At 47.8% G+C, this 21714-nt stretch overlaps 2 protein-coding genes across 12 annotated transcripts in view; one reads left to right on the top strand and one right to left on the bottom strand.

Annotated features, from left to right (window-relative positions):
• Positions 1 to 15141, bottom strand: part of NCEH1 (neutral cholesterol ester hydrolase 1) — a 43003-nt gene extending 27862 nt beyond the window's left edge. Inside the window, exon 1 of one of the 3 annotated variants that reach the window (XM_025190463.2) lies at positions 14779 to 15141. Coding sequence is in view for 1 of the 3 variants with exons in the window: in XM_006134628.4 (XP_006134690.2) it covers positions 6665 to 6910 (246 nt within the window). In the remaining 2 variants the exon portion in view is untranslated. Of the gene's footprint in view, positions 1 to 6664; positions 7316 to 14778 lie in introns of those variants that run through there. The other 2 variants (XM_006134628.4, XM_075937972.1) reach the window with 2 other exon arrangements.
• A 227-nt stretch (positions 15142 to 15368) lies between these two features.
• Positions 15369 to 21714, top strand: part of ECT2 (epithelial cell transforming 2) — a 67644-nt gene continuing 61298 nt past the window's right edge. For 8 of the 9 annotated variants that reach the window (XM_075937963.1, XM_075937967.1, XM_075937968.1 and 5 more), the window contains exon 1: positions 15395 to 15529. Coding sequence is in view for 1 of the 9 variants with exons in the window: in XM_075937964.1 (XP_075794079.1) it covers positions 15424 to 15529 (106 nt within the window). In the remaining 8 variants the exon portion in view is untranslated. Of the gene's footprint in view, positions 15530 to 21714 lie in introns of all 9 variants that reach the window. The other variant, XM_075937964.1, reaches the window with a different exon arrangement.

Genomic DNA, 21714 nt, shown 5'->3' on the forward strand with positions numbered 1-21714 from the left:
TAGGTGCTGTGGGTGCTCTGCTAATGAGCTAGGTGGCATTTGAATCTCTCCTGGGTAGCCGCCCAAGTGCACAGTTTATAGGGAACACTAGTCTCAACTCTGCCATTGGCCTACTGGGTGACCATAAAAAAGTGACTTCACCTCGCTTTGTGTCAGTATTCCCATCTGTAAATGGGAATATTGCTACTGACCTTCTTTACCTTTGTCAAACACTTTGAGATCCCTGATGATAAAACATAGGTGGTGGTATTATTATGGATGTAGTTACATTGTGGGTTCAGGGCCAGAGTGTTCAGCACCTTATAGAATCAAGCCTTGGGCTTGTTTTAAAAAAAAAAAAAAAAAAAGCTTTGGGATCCAATGAGCTTAAAAGGCTATATAGAAATACAAGATATGGTTAATGGTTATTACATTTTTTACACAGGTTGAACCTCTCTAGTCCAGAACTCTCTGGTCCAGAAACATCTGTCACCGGGAATGATTTTAGTTAGCTAGATGTCCACTTTTCATGGACATTTAAGTTTCCTGCGGTCCCATAAAGTTTGTTTATAGCCACCAGTCCTAGCTCTGTGCTTTTGTGCTGTTATTTAGCTCTAATTTACCCCTAACTGTCCTCTATAAACCCAGTAAGCAGTGAAAATGTTGGTAATGCTGCTAGGCAATATTGACTTCCCATGGTCCAGAAAATTCTCTGATCTGGAACCACTGAGATGCCAAGAGTGCGGGACTAGACAGGTTCTACCTTTACCAGCAACCAGGGCTTATATTTTATATTGCTAGCATTTCTTAATGTAGTTAGAAAGTAAACATAACAATTCCATCAAGAAACTGTAATGTCTGTCACACTGTCTTTATAAAGTTGTTTCAGAAACATGCCTTCAGAACCATTGAGAGGACAGTTAATTATCATATTAGAAGCAAGTGAAGTCAAGTTCATGCTCTTGGGATAAAAGGTTACAAGGATTCCTGAGATTTTAAAATCCGAACATTTAGCCAGAAAAGTATTACTTCAGTCTGCATTTAATCTCCTATGGGATATTATTATCATAAACAGTAACAAGCTGAAAACACATTCGGGAGTAGGTGAAAGTACAATGGTCACATTTAAAGAAACCTAAAACCAGTCATTGTTGTAACAACCAGTGTGGGAGGCAGGGGGAAATTTAGTCCTACTGAAAAGTATTCTTTATTGTAAATTAGGGATGTAAGCGACTAGTCAGCTATCCAATAAGCATAAGCTTGTCGGATAGTCAACTAGTGATGTGACTAGTCGCTTCTTCCCCCTTGCTGCCTATATCAGAGAGAAGCAGCAAGGGGGGAGCAGGAGCTGGTGATGCGGGCGTTGGCTTAAAAGCCGGTTCCCCCCAGCACTGGCTCCACAGGAGGCAGGGGAGGTAGAGGCAGAGCGGGAAACAGTGCGAGCAGGGACTGATGCAGTCTCCACTTTCACCAGTTCTGCTGCAATTCTGCTTTTGAAATGCTCAAGAGCCCCAGCAGAGCTCTTGCTACAGTTCAAAGGCAGAGGCACCCTTATTGACTAATCAAATAGTCGATGGAAATCCCATTAACTATTTAATTAGTTAATCTAAATTTAACATCCCTATTGTAAATACATTTTATTATCTGTATAAAAACAGACTTAAAAATAACTGCCTAGGCTTGACTTTTAAAGTTACCACTTTGAGTTACGAACACATCTTTCAGGCTCCCACTTTAAAGATATTCCCTCATTCATGCTGTGTTTCTAGGGTTGCCAGATGGTTTACACAAAAATACCTAACACCTCCCTCCCCCTAACCCGCCACCCCCCCCAAAAAAAACCACCAGGGAAAAAATTCTGATGAGAAAAAAAGGGGGGAAACCAAAGTTGTGGAGCAAGAGGACCCCAAGAGATCTTAAGCTAAAAAACAAAACAAAAAACAAAAAAACCAACCAGCATGGACCCTTTAAGAAATGCTTTTGAGGCTTTTTGACCCTAACAGGCTGCCGGTGGCCATCCGCCATCTTGTCTCCTTAGCTGGACAGCTCCCCTGCGAAACCCTGTAAGCACCCGGTATTTTCACCCCCTAGCCGGGGGAAAAAAAAATCAGAAAATACCGGACACTTTAAGTGTCCAGTATTTTCTGACTTTTTTTTTTTTTTTTAACCAGACAGGAGGCAAAAGTACCAGACTGTCTGGATCAATACCGGACACCTGGCAACCCTACGTGTTTCTCAGTTTTGAAAAGCGTCCTAATTAATATCAACCAAGCACCTTCTTCCTCTTCCCTCCTTAAATCAAACTATTGAGGATTTAGCTGTACTGTGATGGATTTTATCTATGATAATTGCACCCCGTATTTGTTCTGTATTATACTCACTTGGGGTATGTCTACACTACAGCACTAATTCGAACTAACTTAATTCGAATTAGTTAATTTGAACTAAGCTAATTCGAACTAGTGCATCTAGACCTAAAAACTAGTTCGAATTAGCATTTTGCTAATTCGAACTAGCATGTCCACATTGAGTGGACCCGGATCCAAAGTTAAGGCTGGCTGGAACCAGTGCCGGCAGGGCATCAGGTTAGGACTTAGAGCGTGGAGCTGCTGTCTCAGGCTAGCCGAGTGTTGTGCTTAAAGGGACCCGACCCCCACTCCGGACAGACAGTTCTCAGGGTTCCCCGCTTGCTTGTGTACCTCGATGAGGGACAGCAAAGCAGTCCTGACTTGGAGTGCCCTGACTGCCCACACTCGGCACATCACAGCACTCGGCCATCAGCCCGGCTGCACTTGCCACAGGCTGCCATCCTGGGGGGGTCAATCGGGGGGCTGCAGGAGAGTTTCCACCCCGAAGAGCCCGCAGAGCCACTCCAGTCCTCCCCATTAGGGGCTTGTACTCCATTCCTCCCTCACCTCCTTCCACTTACCCCTCCTCAGCCCCCCCCTTCCTGATGTACAAAATAAAGGACATGTGTGTTCAAAAATAGAAACTCTTTATTTAACAAAACTGGGGGAGACTGGGAAAAGGATGTGGGAGAGGGGAAGAGAGAGGGTGGGAGAGGGGAGGGGGAAACCTGGGAGGAGGGAGAGGGAAGGGGGAAGCCGGGGAAGAAGGAGGAGGGGAAGTATCAAACTATGGTACGCCATATCTTCAGTACTGTGTACAGATGTGATCTCCTCACCCCAGAAAAGATATTTTGGCCTTGGAAAGGGTTCAGAAAAGGGCAACTAAAATGATCAGGGGTTTGGAACAGGTCCCATATGAAGAGAGGCTAAAGAGACTGGGACTTTTCAGGTTAGAAAAGAGGAGACTGAGGGGGGATATGATAGAGGTATATAAAAGCATGAGTGGTGTGGAGAGGGTGCATAAAGAAAAGTTCTTCATTAGTTCCCATAATAGAAGGACTAGAGGACACCAAAGGAAAGGAATGGATAGCAGCTTCAAACTAGTTACAGAAAGTTCTTCTTCACAAAGTAAATAGTCAACCTGTGGAACTCCTTGCCACAGGAGGATGTGAAGGCTAGAACGATAATAGAGTTTAAAGAGAAGTTAGATAAAGTCATGGAGGTTGGGTCCATGGAGTGGTATTAGCTAGGGGGTAGGAATGGTGTCCCTGGCCTCTGTTTGTGGAAGGCTGGAGATGGATGGCACGAGACAAATGGCTTGGTTATTGTCTTTAGTCCATCCCCTCCAGGGTCCCTAGTGTGGGCCGCTGTCAGCAGACAGGCTACTGGGCTAGATGGACCTTTGGTCTGACCCAGTACAGCCATTCTTATGTTATGTTCTAAGCTCAGGGCTCAGGGTTGGGGGTCTCATTGGACCACCTTGATTTTCATGCAAACCTGCTCCTGAGTGGCCAGGCTGGCAGCTATCCTGCCCTAGATAGCCACTTTCCTGTGCCTATTGCGCAGGTCATGGACGTTGGAGGCCTCCCCCCAAACCTGGATGAGGTCCATGATCTCCGCACTTGACCAGGCGGGCGCCCCCCTCTTGCAGCCCCGGGCAAGCTCCTGGGAGCCGCCAGCCTGGTCCCGGGAAGAGGCGGAGGGCTGGGTGGCAGCAGGTGGCTGGCTCGTGCCGTGCCAGGTGCTGGCAGGCTTGTACTTGGCATGGGCACTGTAGCCAGACCGTGCCCCTTTAAGGGCTCCGGGGCTGGGAGGGGGGCAGACGAGTTTCCCTGGCTTGGCCCAGAGTAGCCACCAGGGCAACCTGGGAAGGGCTAGCCTCCCTCTAGTTTGAATTAAGTGGCTACACAGCCCTTAATTCGAACTACTTAATTCGAACTAGGCGTTACTCCTCGTAGAATGAGGTTTACCTAGTTTGAATTAAGCGCTCCGCTAGTTCGAATTAAGTTCGAACTAGCGGTTTGCCTGTGTAGCGCCTATGAAAGTTAATTCGAACTAACGGCTGTTAGTTCGAATTAACTTTGTAGTGTAGACATACCCTTGTTCTTTCCTTTTAAAAAGTAAACTTCTGTGGGAGGGGATTGTTTGCTGTTTTACTTAGTTTGCAGGACCATGTACTTTAGTGTTAAATACATAAATGGAATGGTGGAGTTTATACAGTAATAGTAAAAACACAACGTCTGATTAAATTAAGAGCAAGTGTATTTCTGGAGGATATGCTGTCATTCAACTACAGGTTATGGGTGTGACACAGGAATTACTGGGCAAAATTCTAAAGCCTGTGTTATGTAGGAGGTTTTAACTAGATTATCATTACACGCCCTTCTGGGCTTAACATTTATGAACTGATTATGGTGGCTGTTTACAATCCAACTGCTTCAGAAACTCATGCAGAGCAAATGAAGGGACCCAAACACATAAGTTGCTGAGCTCCCTTTACTTCTGTTGAAGAAAGGAGTTATTTTGGAGCATGTTCACATCACTTAGCTAATTAATTTATCATTGGTTACAAGAATGTGTATGAAAAACAAAATTTATCATTTCACCTCCATAGATTTATTAAAAGTTATTCATGTATGCCATTTTATAGAATGAAGCACTACTGGCAAATATAGCTTTTTAAAGAGTGCCTTTGCATATATGGCAGATTAAAACCATAGTTGTTCATCAATTGCTATAAAAAGATCAGACTGCACTAGTAGAAGAGGAATTAAGTTCATGTAAAACATTTTGTAACCTCTGGTCTGCATGATGTCACCATAAAAACACCAGAACAAAATTTAAAATGGGAGAAAAGGTTATGGAGCTGTTGAAATGTTATTCGAAAAACAGAGTATAAGGAATACAGTGTACAAAGGTAGACTCCTCTTGTTTATTAGTGCAAACCCAAAAACCAATTTAACTGGACTTGAGTTTTCCTCCATTTTCAAACTTTTCACACTACATTCTTCCTCAAACATGATCGGTAAAGTGCTGGGATACAAACATTCAATTTGTTTCTAGTGTTAGAAAATGCAGAAGAGGCAACATGTAATAAACTGCATACAAAACAGGCCCATATGCAGTGGTGTGTGCATGAAGGGTGCGAAAGCACCCCCCATGGTTCCTTAAGTAACCTATGTTTGGGCAGCCAGGGGGAAGGCAGGAGCAGTGAGCTGCCTGAGCCTCCCTCCCCCATATCCTGATCAGTGGGGGAAAGCAGTGGCTGATTTCCCTGCTTATTTGGGGGTGCATTTACACCTAGCAGCATTACTAAAAAAGTATGCACTATGCTAGTGCATGGTTTACTAATCTGGACAGAAGCAGCAGCAGCAAACAACTAACCACTGGCTCTGCCTTGCTCTTACATGGTGATTTCTAGTGCATTTACCTAGAGAGAATGAAATACATTGCATTTGACATCCCTAAAAATCTTGTGCTTCTGGATCTGTGAGTGGGATTAAGTAAAGCAGAGATCATCAGCCCCTTCTCTTTTAATGTCATGCAGCAAATGTCTGCAACTGCGCTGGGGGCTGCAATGAGGTTAGCAATTTTCCTTCTTACCTGCCTTGAGTAGGGACTGACTATAAAATGCTTTCAGTTTCTACCATGGAGTCAACCCCATCACTTCTCAAATAATCAGGGTGTGGGTCCTAAAAAGCCGAAAAGGTTTAGTTTGGCGCTAAACAGTGGGAAGAACCTTCGCTCCGACCAGGCTCCTCAATGTCACAAGAACAGCCTAATAAAGAAGATAAGGGGTTTTGAAGTAGATTGGATCATGGGGCATTTTCCTATCAGCTGTTGTAATATAAAAAGTGTGTGAGAACAGAGATCCGATTCTATTTCTAGATTTTCTGCCGAGAGTCCCTTAGTCACCGTAACTGCAAATGAATATTGTAAAACGGAGTAAAAACTAGCACAAAGGGGTTTCTCTCTAGCATTTTTCATTCATTTAATGCAAAGGCAGCAAGGGAGGAAATGGGAGCGCTTGCTGCGGTAAATCAACCAACCAGCTAATCCAAGAGGAGTAAAGCCATCTGACAGCAGAATTTATAGCGCATTACCATTTTAAATAAATTAAGATCAGATACATTTACAGAGATAATTTCTGCCAACACGCCCAGAGGCGCCTTGGCGGCAGCAGCTGCTACAAAAAGCTCAGGCGCCTCTCTTCCCTTAAAATCACTCATCAGCTGCACATGACATTTCCTCAGCTGACTGCAAGGGAGAGAAATACAGGGGGCGTACAGAGACAGAGAAGGAAGATGAAGAGACAAAATTGCATGGATCAAGCTTACCATTTGCTGGGTTGCCCTGAAAGTGGCATCCAGCAGCATGAGCTTCCAGGGATCCGAAACTGTGCTGGGTAAGGGCAGATACACATAATAGGCTGTCAAGGCTGCCAGCGCAGTCACCAAAACAAAGGCTGATTTCATACTGGACCGCTGCCTTCTTTGCTGTGTACGAGCACAGACACCGAAGCAAGTTTTTTCTGCCTCCTGCAAGTTTGCTGCAAGGTTGTAGCTCCCATTCAGGGGTTTCATAACCTTCACAAGCCAATCAGAAGACGCGTACAGAGGAAGTCTCGGCTTCCGTCCCTACATCTGTGTCCTTGCAATTGTTTTCATTTCATCATGCTTCGGCCCTTATCTGATCACAGAGACATCTAGGGGACACTGTGATGCAGTGCACCACTTGAATCGCATCCTGTAGCCATAGAGCACCTACTGCACAGCCACTATTGCTCAGCAACGGGGTCAGACAGTCTTTATGTAATCCAGCCCCCAAGTCACCAGTCTGCCCCATGAATCACACATTGCATCTGATAATGGCAAGTCTCCAGTCCCTGCAGGATGTAATTTTAGACTGAGCAAGAGCAGTTCCATGGAAGCCAAAGCCATATACTTTATGCCTATGAACAGTCCCAATGGCTTCAGTGGGTCAAACTGCTGAAAGGCAAAACACCCTATAGGTGCTTGCAGGATTGAGAGCATTATTTTTACAAAATATACTGCAGTACATGTGTGAAAGTATTATTGTCGCTAATAAAAACTATATTATATTTAAGGAACATGGAACAATGTATTTTTCACGTCTTCCCATTTAGAAACTTAGTTAGCCAAAGACATATTGTCAGTTGCAATAGACTCCTCATTGACAGGAGAGCAGGGAAGATACCCTTGACTGTACTTGTATTTAATTTTATAGAGTCTGTAATACCAAAGCACCTATGCAATGTCAGGAATGAAGATGAAAGGAATGGAGAGATCAGAATCCACTGAGAGAAGCATGAGGTGCATTAAATGTCTTTGTCAACCCCCAGTAAGTCTATAAATGAGAAATGAAAGGTGTTTGTTAGAATCTGTTATTGTGGATCATGGGCTACTTTTGGGAAGGGGTGATTTTGACAAGAGAAAGATAGTAAATGACCATCTCAATAAATTAGGAAAGCAGCCTGAAGTGGAGATGATTTGTTTAAAAATGTGTGACAGGGTTGAATTGGTATACTTTTTGGAATGAGCATGTGGAAAATTTAGGGAAAGAACTGTAGATTTGGGATGAAAATTCCAATGGAAAAAATTCCCTTGACTTCAGTGAGCCCAGGAGTTTACCAAATTACAATACTAAAAATTGTGCTTTTTATTTCAGCATATTTTATCCTACATACAATAACAAAATTCCTAAACAAGTCTTTTCCTCTTATCCTTTCTTTCCCCCACATAAATTAAAAGTGGAGGCCACCTGTGATGGACCCCATGGGGTCCACACTAACCTGCGTCGGGGGATCACCCCCCCCCCGGCGCAGAGAGGGCAAGCGGACGGCCTGGGTGGTTGGAATAGCCCCAGTTGGGCCGAGACCTGATGCAGGGGAACGCGCCTGGCCCCACGGCTAAGAGGGCAGGGCCAGACAGGGCTGCGGCAGGCGGGCCGGGAGCCTGGCGAGCGTGCTGGCTATGCAGGGCTGTGCAAGGCAGGGGGTGGAGCACCAAGCCCCAGCTGGTGCACAGAGAGGAGTGCGGACGTCCGAGGGGCGGGGCTAGCATCCCCGGTGTCCTTGCCCGGGCCGCTTGAAAAGCGGCCGGGAGAGACAGCTGGAGGCGGCACCGGGAGGAGCCGCCGAACGCCCCACAAGCGGACAAGCATCCCACCCCACTGGATGGCAAGAAGACTGACACCGGAACCCCCAGGACGCCAGCTGGACGGGGCGGACGGGTCGGGTGGGGTAAGTGGCCCGGGCAAACCCCCGGGCAGGGCGGCCGGGAGCAGGGAGTGGAAGAAGCCCGGGGCAGAGTGCTTCTGGCGCCCGTGGGCAGGTGAGTTATGGGGATAGTCCCCATCTGCCGTGGAGGGAATGCGATAGTTACGCCCCACTTAGGACCCCGGGGTGGGACCCGGTGGAGAGGGCGGGCCCGGGTTCCCCACACCCCTCCTCTTCGCCCGCCACCCCTATTTTCCCAGTGAATCCGTCACAAGGTCACTCCGCAACTCTTAGGGAGTCAGGCAACCAAGACCGAGAACTAAGATGCTCTATACCCATTACCCCATTCCGGGGAGGACCTTTCTTCGGAACGGGCCCCCGGGACTTCCCTCCCCCCCATTCCCTACAAGACCCATGGACCCCTGATGGGGCAGGGCAGTGAGTCCGCTGAACCCCGGCACCGACACATGGCCGGGTGATCGCACTCACATCCCCCACCCCGGGGAACAAGCTCCGGGACAGACATACGTTAGTCACAGACGGAGGGTCCGCTGAACCCCCCTGCCCTGTCGGGAGGGGGCGCTCGCACCCAGTAAATCCTTCACAGTGGTGGAGAATGTGGGTAGTTAGGTCGTTGTGATGCCCCCCCCCCCCCACAGCCTAAACAGCTGGGCAGCTGGCGAGCACTCCATGCGACGGATGATAGTGGATCTGACGACTCCATGGAGCCATGGTACCCAGTGGGTGGAGGGGCTGAAGCAGGAGGCGTCATGGGGGGGCAGGGTTAGGAGGCATCGTGGGGGTGGGACAAAGGGACAGGAAGGGGGGTTAGGGGACAGGAAGGTGCGGGGCTTGGAGGCATCATGGGAAGGGGGCAGGGTACCTGTCAAAATTTCATGGTGATGGAAGGTATCGAGGCATTAACTACTAACATCCACATAACCAGTGGTTATTCTATACATTTGTGCTTGTTAACCCATGTTAAAAAGATCAAATATTTCATTAAATGTCTAGTTTCATAGGGTATGTCTACACTACCCTCCTAATTCAAACTAGGAGGGTAATGTAGGCATACCGCACTTGCAAATGAAGCCCGGGATTTGAATTTCCCGGGCTTCATTTGCATAAGCCGGGCGCCGCCATTTTTAAATCCCGGCTAGTTTGAACCCCGTGCCGCGCGGCTACACGTGGCATGGAGTAGCTAGTTCGGATTAGGCTTCCTAATCCGAACTAGCTGTACTCCTCATTCCACGAGGAGTACAGCTAGTTCGGATTAGAAGCCTAATCCGAACTAGCTACTCCGTGCGCGTGTAGCCGCGCGGCACGGGGTTCGAACTAGCCGGGATTTAAAAATGGCGGCGCCCGGCTTATGCAAATGAAGCCCGGGAATTCAAATCCCGGGCTTCATTTGCAAGTGCGGTATGCCTACATTACCCCGCTAGTTCGAACTAGCGGGGTAGTGTAAACATACCCATATATACCATGAATCAAATGAATATAAAAGAATGAGCACACCCCTAATTTTAATTCTTATTTTAAAACTAATTAATCAGGAAAGAAAAGACATAAAACTAATACAGTTTATGTAAAGGTCTTGAAAAGAGAAGCTCTCTTAAAAATGGCCATGAAAAATTAGATGACTAATTTGTAAGAAATAAAAAGCTGACACTTGATCCTGTTGTCATTGGAGTCAAAGATAATGAATTTCAGTGGGAACAGGAGAAAATCCTTCAAGTTTGTGAGGAAATGGGGTTCCAAGGACCACAACAATATTTATAATTTATAACATTACAAAAGTAGAATGCATTTTCTAGAACTGGTTTCCACATACAGTTTATTGAGCAAGTTGTATGTTAAAGGGCTAATAGGAAATGAGTCAAGGATGCAGCAGCACATTAACTACGTTACTTAAAGAGAAACAACAGTTCCACAGAGAATCTTTTTTCCCCCAAGAGTTCTTAACTGTGCTGTAAAATTTTGCTATAGGTTGAAAAACAAACTTTTTTTTTCAAATTAGCAAAAATTTCAGTTATTTCTAAAGTTTACATGTGCTACACACACACACACAGAAAGGACAATCTCTGATGGTGTACAAAAATTTCAGTTATTTCTAAAGTTTACATGTACTACACACACACAAAAATGACATTCTCTGATGGTGTAAACTGGCACAGCTCTATCAATTTCAATGGAGTAGCATCAACTAATTTACAGGATCACGGAAAATGCTGTGAAAGGCAGCCTTTAAGCAATCACTCCAAGGTATTGCCAAGCATTTTACAATGTTAAATTATCTGTAATAAGAATCATGAATTGTAGTGTCCATAAAATATATGGCATATATATATTGAAGGACTTGACTCTGCAAACACACACACTTTAAGTATACGTGTAAGTGCAGAAATTTGAGGCAAAGTTTGTGCACAAGTGATTCTAGACTTTGCATTGTTTCCATTTGCTACTTCTAGTTTTGATACCGAAATGCCAAACACTAGTCAGAAACAATGGCCATGTTATCCAAGCCCAAAACGGATCTTCTGTGGAGGTATCTTCCAGCTAATTGGCAGAAGTGAAGTCAGCTGTCTTTTGTGGCAGGATTCCCCCATCTTGAAGACCCCAGGGGGACTTTTCTGACCATGCAGAGTCCATGCTGAGGGAGGAGGAGGCAGGATGGCCAGGAAAGGAGGAGTGAGATGGGGGTAGGAGTTGGTGTGTGTGTGTGTGGGGGGGGTGGGGGGCAATATTGTCCTCTCTCTGTCCCTGCAAAATGCACCCAGATAATATATCATATGGACATGCTGTCCTTTCTGTGGACACCCCAAAAAGATCCCTGGGACAACTGTAGCCAGGGAGAGAACCTAACTGCTCACAGCAACTAGCGGACAAAGCCAGCAGCGGCGGCTGGGAGCCCTGGCGCTTTTGAATCACAGGACCCTGGGGCAGTTGCCCCGTTTGTCCCTTACCTTTCCCTGTCAGCGGGCCTGTTTATGTGTGTGTCATTTTAGTAATATCAGTAGGAAAAAAACGTGAACGGAAACCAGTGAAATTTGGCAATCCTGTACATGGACAATAGTAAATAAAATGTCTTGTAGGCCACACACACAACCCTGATAGACCACATGCAGTTGCCCATTACAGCCTTACATGATCTGGTTGGAAGAAATTGGGAATCCATGATTTGGTACAGCAGGATCAAGTCCCAAGATGTTTTTCAGAGTATAAATAGAAACAACAAGCTCCCGCTAATGCTTTTAAATTTTGACAAAAAGCAGAAAATCATCAGCATGAGTGTTGTTATTGTGTGAAATAATAGCTGAGACCACCTATCCAGTTTGCAGGATTCAAACCTTTTACTCATGCACACAGTTCCTACTTACATGGGTCATATGCCTACCAGCCCTTACTCACATAAGCAATCCCTATTACAAGCAATGTCCTCTTTCCTTTGGTCCTTAGGATCTGGTTCAAAACCCTCTAATGTGAAATCACTTTCACTGACTTCAGTAGGCTTGGGATCAGGCCCTAAGTCAACAAGATATCTAAAGTAGTAAGCAGAGCCCTGCAAATCTGCAGCTCATTTTTGCAGATACAGATACAAATTTTGCATCCAGAACTCTACAAATCTGCAGGTACCCACTTTATATAATTTTTCCATATACAGATGTGGATGTGCCATGGTCTTGTAATAAGTATCCCTAATATAAAAAGGATGAATACTATCAAAACATTTAATTTTAGTATATAAGAATTCACCATATAATAATTGTTAGAAGGACATCAGTCAAATTCCTTTTAAATTGTCTGTCAGAATTTATTAAATTAGATTTTTACTAATAAGATGCAGAATACATACAAAATATTACTTTCCAATTCACAAAGGTTTAATATTAGAGAAGAATACAAAATAGGAAAAAATTAAAAGCATTAGGTTTAGTTAATTTTATAACACTTTTGATTCAGTTGAGTCAGCTAACATTCATGTGAACCATTCACATTTCCATTGATCATTTTTCCCTTTGATTTGATTATTCCGAAGCTCATTTTAATCAAAATAATAAAAGACCTTAACATCCTTGAGACAAAGCTTATTAGATTTGTTAATGTGTATTTTTGATGTCCAAAATAAATTTTTATAATGATGTTTTTCATGCCCAATGGTGATGTAGGGGGTTTTGCTGAACAATTAGACAAACATGATCTTTGCCTTGAAGAGACAAATTTAAATATGATGTGTCAACTGACACAACAAAAAATAGGGAGGAAATGGGTGAAAGGGCAAGCTCCCAAGATCAGTTTAAGAATGTAAGGACATTTGCGCCATCAGCATCTTATTGCTTTTGTTGTTGTAATGATTAATACTATCAGGGGTTTAAAATCGGGTTTAAAAAGTTGACCCTGATTGAATCATCTCTGATGTAACACTCCCATTTCTCAGAGGGGTAGCTGTGAAAGTCTGGATCTGAAAAAGCGACAAGGAGTCCTGTGATACCTTATAGACCAACAGATGTATTGGAGCATAAGCTTTCATGAGCATAAGCTTTTCGTGACATGCATCTGACGAAGGGGGTCTTTGCCCACGAAAGTTTATGCTCCAATACATCTGTTAGTCTATAAGGAGCCACAGGAATCCTTGTTACTCCCATTCCTGTACCCCTAGGCTACGTCTAGACTGGCATGATTTTCCGCAAATGCTTTTAACAGAAAAGTTTTTCCGTTAAAAGCATTTGCGGAAAAGAGTGTCTAGATTGGCACAGACGCTTTTCTGCAAAAAAAAGCGTCCGTGCCAATCTTGACGCGGTTTTGTGCAAGAAAGCCCCGATCACCATTTTCGCCATCGGGGCTTTTTTGCGCAAAATAGTTTTTAGCTGTCTACACTGGCCCTTTTGTGCAAAAGCGTTTCCGGAAAAGGGCTTTTGTCCAATCTGGAGCGTGAAAGTATTTGCGCAAGAAGCACTGATTTTGTACATTACAAAGTCAGTGCTCTTGGGCAAAATCAAGCGGCCAGTGTAGACAGCTGGCAAGTTTTTGCTTGCGCAAAATCTTGCCAGTCTAGACCCACCCCTACTGTTTCGTTTTTTTCTCCTTTCATGCAGCTGAAGTGAGTTGTAAATCACAAAAGCTCATATGCCCTAATAAAACTGGCAGGCTGTGTCTAGACTGGCAAGTTTTTCCGGAAAATCAGCCGCTTTTCCGAAAAAACTTGCCAGCTATCTACACTGGCCGCTTGAATTTCTGGAAAAGCACTGATGATCTAATGTAAGATCGTCCGTGCTTTTCCGGAAATATTATGCTGCTCCCGTTTGGGCAAAAGTCTTTTTCCGAAAGACTTTTGCGCAAAAGGGCCAGTGTAGACAGCACAGTACTGTTTTCCGCAAAAAAGCCCCGATCGTGAAAATGGCAATCAGGACTTTTTTGTGGAAAAGCGTGTTTAGATTGGCCACGGACGCTTTTCTGCAAAAAGTGCTTTTCTGTTAAAAGCATTTCTGGAAAATCATGCCAGTGTAGACGTAGCCTTAATCTTTAAGGTGCCATCGCACGCCTTGCTGTTTTTGCAGAAACAGACTAACACATCTACTCTGAAACCTAAGGAACAGACTCTCGGAGGGGTAACCGTGTCAGTAGCTTTACCCACAAAAGCTCATGATTCTATATCTTTTGGCTAGTCTCTAAGGCCGTGGTCCCCAACATGGCGCCCGCGGGGGCATTTGCATTCGCCCGCCAGGTGCTTGGGGCTGGCCTGGCCCCGGGCACATGGCGCACGGGGAGCGCCGGCACCGGGCGCGTGGCGTTTGGCGGGGGGGAGCGCCGGCCCCGGGCGCGGCGCTTGGGGGGGGGGGAGGGAGCGCCAGCCCCATGGCGCTTGGCGGGGGGAGCGCTGGCCCCTGGCGCGCAGCGCTTGGGGGGGAGGGAGCGCCAGCCCCGGGCGCGTGGTGGTTGGCGGGGGGAGCGCTGGCTCCGGGCGCGCAGCCCTTGGAGGGGGCACCGGGTGCGTGGCTATGGGGGGGGCGTGGCTGTGGAGGGGCCCCGCCCCCTGGCGCCCGACAACCTCAAAAGGTTGGGGACCACTGCTCTAAGGTGCCACAGGACCCCTGGGTGTTTCTAAGGAACAGAAATGGTTTCATTCTAGCTGGGGAGCTAGATGTGCCTGGGAAAACATGTATTGGACCCTAAATCTGACTAGCTGCAAAGGGCGGGCAGGAAAGGGTCACTCACAGTTTGCAAGCTGGGGCTCCAATCCTGCACCCCTGCGGGGGCAGCCCTACCGTGCCCCACGTTACACCGGAACCTCGTTTACGGCCCCATCACTCCGCCCTCGTGGACTGACGCCGCTGTGGGCTTGACAGGGTGGCCGCGGCTCGTCGGGGGCTGCAGAGCCAGGGCTGTGTGGGGCCGTGTCGGGGCTATGCTGGGCGGTGACTGGGGGGCGGGGGCAGCAGCGCTGGGCAATGTCGGGCGTACCCGGGCGGGCTCCTCAGCCAGGTCCCAGCTGCGCAGCGCTGCCCCTCAGAGGCTGGAACGATGGGCACGGGCTGACGTATGGCACCGTCTCTTTCAACGGTTGGGCTCGTTTGAAAAGAGCCAGCCGCCAATCAGAACCGAGGTGAGCCAGCGTCCTGTGACCCGTGTTTGGGCAAGCGGAGCTCCCCCTTTCATCCCCACACCTAAGGATTAGGGGAATCGCGCTCGGCCAATGGGCGATCGCTTTGCGACGAGCTGCACGGGCACCGTCCAATAACAGGAAGCCCTTTTCAGAGAGCGACGGGAGGAAGGGAGGGACTTCACGAAGAGAATCCCGCGAAGGACCAATGAGGAAGCGGCTTTCATAAGCACGCCGGCGCTGGCGCCGCCTGGCAACCAATGGGCGGCTCGCTTAGAGCGGCGGCTCGCTTTTTGAATTGGGGTCGGCGGCCGCTGCCTGGAGCTTGGCGGAGTGGCCGGGTTGCGGGTTTGAGCGTGAGGCGCGGTAAGGCCTTGTGGGGAGAGCCCGGGCTGGGGACGCGGGGCCGGGTTGGGCCGCGCCGCATGCAGCGGAGCAGGTGAAGGAAGGGGCCGAGGGTGGGGCTGCCCAGAAGGGGCCGAGCGGAGCCCGGAACCCGCCCGCTCTGGGCTGCGCATGGCCGGTGTAAGGCACATCGCGCCGGCTCCTGGCGGCCTCGGGGTTAGCCCTGGCGAGCGACTCCTTGGCCCCTGCATTCGTCTGAGGAACAGCTCGCTCCGCCCTTCAAAGGCGCATCAGCTGCCGCCTTAGGCGCAGCCTCCGCCTGGGACTGCACCTGCCAGGCGTGTGGCTTTCCAGCCCCCCCCCCCCCCCCCCGAGCATCCCCGCTCTGCCCCGAGCCAGCCCCGTGAGCGGGGAAACCGACCAGGGCCATTGAAGTAGCACCTTGGAGACGAGCACTCTAGTATCGTCCGTTTTGGGGAGGGGGTGGGGGAGCCTTTGTTAATTGAGGGTAACTCACTGACAACCCCGTCTGCATCTTTAACGTCTCAGAGGGGAAGCCGTTTTAGTCTGCAACTTTAAAAACAAGGCGTAGTCCTGGAGCACCTTTGAGACTATGTGTATATATATAAATAATCATGAGCTTTCTTGGGCAAAATCTGCTGCTTTAGGAATGGGAATCCATGTGACCATTAATGGCAGACCATTAAATATGGCTTTAATAGACTCATTTTGGTAGTCTCTGCCAAGGACTACAGGGCATTGCATCCTCCTTTTGATAGGTAACTGATGTAATTCTTGCCTACCACACAGTGGTATGTCTGGGTGGGACTTGATTAATATTTGTAAAATTCTTGGGACTTTTGTGCAACTTTTGAACTGTGAAAGGAATCCCTTTTTGTGGCTATTTGCATTTACTATAGTAAGTTACAGAATTCTCACCCAACATATCTAGATAAAACAAATTTGTTGGGAGGGGGAGGGGAAACTCCTTAAGGGTGATACTTACAGGTTAACTGTTCACATTCCTACTGCAGATAGGCTGACTATGAAAGCTGCAGGGGGTATCCCAAAACACTGAAATTCAAAGTAATGTTTGTGGGGGGAATAATTCCATCTACCTATATTCAGTGATGGGATGGAGGGGCTCTACATTTTTTTGATACCTTTCAAGAAAGAGATCTCGGGGTTCTTCTGGATAGCATTCTGAAAACTTTTGCTTGGTGCATACTAGCTGTCAAAAAGGCTAACAATCTTAAGAACTATTAAGAAAGTGAAAGAAAATGAGATAATGCCATTATATAAATCTGTGTTGCTCCCACACCTTAAATACAGTGTTTGGTTCTGATCATCCCATCTCAAAAAACTTATATAAGGGAATGAGGAAAAGTTCAGAGCGAGCAACAAAGATCATTACACATAAGGAATGGCTTCCATCTGAGGAGAGACTTCCTCTTGGAAAAGAGGAGATGATATATGGAAAAGGAGGGGGGGGAGAAGGATATGATAGATGGTTATAAAATTATGACTGGTGTGGGAAAATGAATAGATAAATGTTATTTATTCTTTCCCACAATACAAAAAATCAGGGCTCACCCAATGACAATAGTAGGTAGTGGGTTTACTACAAAAGTACTTCTTCAGACAATGCACAATTAATCTTTGGAACTCATTGCCATAGGATATTGTGATGACCAAAGTATAACTGAGTTTTTAAAAGGAAAGTCTATTGATGGTCAGAGATGCAACCTCATGCCCTAAACCTCTGGCTGCCAGAATCTGAGTGGGGAAGACTGGTTGATCCTCCAAACTGTCCTTTTCTGTACTTTTCAGAGATGGGATGCTTTGCTAGATCCCTTGATCTGACCCAATACAGGGCATCTCCTCTATAAGAGGGCATCTCCTCTATAAGTCACCTGGTATACATCCGTTCCGCACTAAAGTCATTGACATTTGTAGGAATTGAGGTATTGTAAGTCCTTCCATTTCCCACTCTTAAGTCATGTGTCCTCCTCCCTCCCCCCCAAAAGCGCAAATGGAAGTTAGCCGCAGGAAAAAAGTTCCCTGCTTTAAGTTGTTTTGCTATACGTTCAAGGAACGTAAGTGATTAATTGACTATCCGATAAGCAAAAGCTTATCGGATAGTCAACAGACTATTCTCTTTCTATCAGAAAGCTGCAGCAAAGGGAGGAAAGAGGAAGGGATGCTGGGGGAAGCCAGGTTAAAAACCGGTTCTCCCCAGTTCCGTGGGAGGGAGTAGGGCCAGGGGCACAGGCACAGCGTCGGCGTTCCACCTTTGAAATGTACAGGAGTCCCTGCTGGGGCTCTTGTGCATTTCAAAGATTGAAACGCTGCATGGAGCTTGGGGCTTGCTGGGGACTCAGGCTCCATGCAGCATTTCAATCTCTGAAATGCACAAGAGCCCCTTTTGGGGCTTTTGTAGATTTCAGAGGTGGAACTCCAGTGGCATTTCTGCCTTTGAAATATAGCAACAGCTGGGCGGGCTCTTGCTACATTTCAAAGCGGAAGCACCCCTATTGACTAATTTTATTCAATTAAAATTAGATTAATCAACTAACATCCCTAATCTTGGCTTTACAGCGAGGAAGGCCTGCATGGCAATTCTTATGTTTTTAAATATAAAGACATCTGCAGTGGTCTTAGTGAAGACACTCCTTTACCAAAGGGAGTGTCTCCTGTCTGTGTAGTTAATCCACCTCCCTGTATGTTGATGAGAGAAACTCTCTGTTGATATAACACTATCTACATGTACAGTTAGGTTGTTACAACTACATTGATCAAAAGTGCTGTATTATACCAATCAAGGTCTGTAGTAGAGATGGTAAATATGGGTTAATTGAATAGTCGAGTAATCTCATGAATTCTTATTGGTTAGTTGACTATTCTAAAGTCCCTAGGGGTGGGGTCAGCAGCCTATGCACCTCACTCCCAAGGAGCCCCCTGCCATTTCGTGCTGCTTCCTCTGTATCAGAGGCAGCAGCATGGGGTGCCAGGCAGGAGCTGGTCTGTGAGGGGAGCCAGTTAAAACCCTTTGTGGACTGGCTGCCTGTCACCCTGTGTTATTGCCCCTGTGCTATTGCCGCAGCAGTGGGGGGTGACAGCAGCCCTTGTCTGGGGGGCCCGAGCTCCCGGACCCAGCGTGAACTTGAACTGAGCTGGGCTGCCTGCCTACCTGGCTCCTAATGCACTTTAAATGCAGAGCCACAGCAGGGGTAGGTCCTGGACCCATCAAAGACAGGACTGAGCTGGGCTGCTGGCCAGTCTGCTAAAAAATTTACTGGTGGGGGGGTAGGGGAAGGAGAAATGCATGTAGTCTATACAATTAACCTATAAGCTTTTGCTTATTGGTTAATCGACTATACTATTACATCCCTAACATAGGCCTGGCCTATATTTGTATATAAAGCATGATCAATTTTATCCTACAGGCAACAGGGTTGATCTTTGTTACTTAATTGATTTGACCCATACACCACTTTCCTGGGATTTTACTATGTCCTCCCATGCACTGTGTTTTAACTTATGACCTCAGAGGCTACTATTTTAAAAGGGCACTGCATCTTGCAAGTTTTGTGTGTTTTAAGAGAAAAAATCTGTTCATATTTTTGTAAGCAAAAATATTTATCCTTTTTGAACACAGTGAGTTGTAAGATTATCCATGCAAAACATTTTGCAGATGACTTTCCTTAAAATAATAAAAGCATAGTGCATTTGGGAGCATAAGGAGGAGAGAATATCTGCAAAAAAGATACTTAACAGTTTTCTCTCTTTTTTTTTTTTTATTTATTTATTTTTTTTTTAAATGGTGCCTATACTGGGGTGGACAATAATTTTTGACCAGGGGCCACTTCAGAAATTTTTGAAGTGGTCTTGGGCCACCATGGAAGGGGCAGGGCCTCAGGCAGAAGGGGTGAGGCCAGGACACTTCCATGAATTCCCCCTGATTGCACATTCCCCGACCCCCCTCCCCCACACCAAAGTCTTTGCCCCTCCCCCCCCAAGAGAACCACCAGCTGTTCAAAACAGCTGGCAGTTTCTGCTAGACACTAGTGCCCCTCTGGCAATAGGAAGAGACTTCAGGTGCCTCCTCCCTGCTCTTCCCCGGTCAGTGAGGGCCTAGGGAGAGGGGAGCACATGAAACCTCTCTGTCCCTGCCTAGCAAGGGAGTGCTGCGCTTAGTCAGCTGCCAGCTGAGCAGTAGCTGGCAGTTGAATTTTAACTGCTGAGCCCTTTGCAGGGTGGGAGGAGACTTTGCATGCTTCCCTCCCCAGGCCTTCACTGACCTGGGGGCAGCAGAGGGGAGCACCTGCAGTGTCATGCTGCCCTGCCAGGAGCGTGTGGTACTCCTAAGAGCTGCACGCTCCTTGCAGGACAGGAGAAGGCCGTGAGGAGACTTTGCTTGCTTCCCTCCTGCTCCTAGGTGCTGATTGACCTGTGGGTGGGGGGGAGCAGCATGGCCTCCGTGGGTCGGATGAACTTGCTTGGTGGGCCGAATCTGGCCCGTGGAGGCTCTTTTGCCCACCCCTGATCTGTATCATGGTATCTTAAACTTTTCCAAACTGTTTCTCATTCCCTCATACTACAGTAAAACTCTGATGGTCCGGCACTCCTGATGGTCCGGCACCATCAGGAACCTGGAAGTGCTCTGGGCAGCTGGACCATTGGAGCTGCTCTGCCCCCAGCTTCCCAGATTCAGCTGCTGCTAAAACTGACCAGCGGCTGAATTGGGGAAGCCGGGGGCAGAGCAGCTGGAGTGCTGGGTCCCGTAGGGGCTGTGGGACCAACCCGGTAGCACCCCAGCTATCCCCGATTCAGCCGCTGCTGAAACTGACCAGCGGCTGACTCCAGGAAGCCCGAGGCAGAGCAGCTCTGCCCCGGCTTCCTGGAATCAGCTGCTGGTCAGTTCCAGCAGCGGCTGAATCAGGATACCTGGGGCAGAGCAGCTGGGGAGCTGCCGGGTTGGTCCCACAGCCCTGAGGAGCGTCACTACTGGACCAACCCGCAGTGCCCCAGCTGCTCTGTCCCAGGCGTCCCAATTCAGCTGCTGATGAAACTGACCAGCAGCTGACTCCAGGAAGCCGGGGGCAGAGCTGCTCTGCCCTGGCTTCCTGGAGTCAGCCACTGATCAGTATCAGCAGTGGCTAACTTGGGGACGCCTGGGGCGGAGAAGCTGGGGTGCTCCGGGGTTGGTCCTGTAGCGCCGAGGAGGGGCACTGTGGGACCAACCTGGCAGCACCCCAGCTGCTCTGCCCAAGGCATCCCCAAGAGCAGCTGGGATGCTGCTGAGTTGGTCTCGCCGCGCCAAGGATCGGCGCTACCAGACTAATCAGGCAGCACTCCAGCTGCTCTGCTGCAGGCGTCCCCAATTCAGCCACTGCTGAAACTGACCAGCAGCGGCTGAATCAGGGATGCCTGGGGCAGAGCCGGACTATCGGAAGGGGGGGCTATGAGAGGTCTGGGGTAGCATCCTCCCCCACCCCAGACCCCTCATAGCCCCCCCCTTCCGATAATCCAGCATATTTGATAATCTGGCACCCCCTGGGTCCTAAAAGTGCCGGATTATCAGAAGTTTACTGTACTGTGCAAATCCTTTAAGGTGCATGATGGATCACAGGAATTGCATACAGGCAGTCCCCGGGTTACGTACAAGATATTGACTGTAGGTTTGTTCTTAAGTTGAATCTGTATTTAAGTCGGAACTGGTGTCCAGATTCAGCTGCTGCTGAAACTGATCAGTTTCAACAGTGGCTGAATCTGGACACCAGTTCTGACTTACATACAGATTCAACTTAAGAACCCCAGGCGTCCCCAAGTCAGCTGCTGCTGAAACTGATCAGCAGCTGATTCCAGGAAGCCCGGGGCAGAGCAACTCTGCCTCAGGCTTCCTGTAGTCAGCCGCTGGTCAGTTTCAGCAGCGGCTACCTTGGGGACGCCTGGGGCAGAGCAGCTCGGGTGCTGCTGGGTTGGTCCAGTAGCGCGGCCGCTCCTTGGCGCTACTGCACCAACCCAGCAGCACCCCAGCTGCTCTGCCCCAGGCGTCCTGATTCAGCCACTGCTGAAACTGATCAGCAGCAGCTGAATCAGGACTCCTGGGGCAGAGCAGCTGGGGTGCTGCGGGGTTGGTGCAGTAGCGCCAAGGAGCGGTGCTGTGGGACCAACCGGCAGTGCCCCACCTGCTCTACCACAGG

Source organism: Pelodiscus sinensis, chromosome 10 (genome assembly GCF_049634645.1).
Source record: "Pelodiscus sinensis isolate JC-2024 chromosome 10, ASM4963464v1, whole genome shotgun sequence".
NCBI classification, from domain to species: Eukaryota; Metazoa; Chordata; order Testudines; family Trionychidae; genus Pelodiscus; species Pelodiscus sinensis.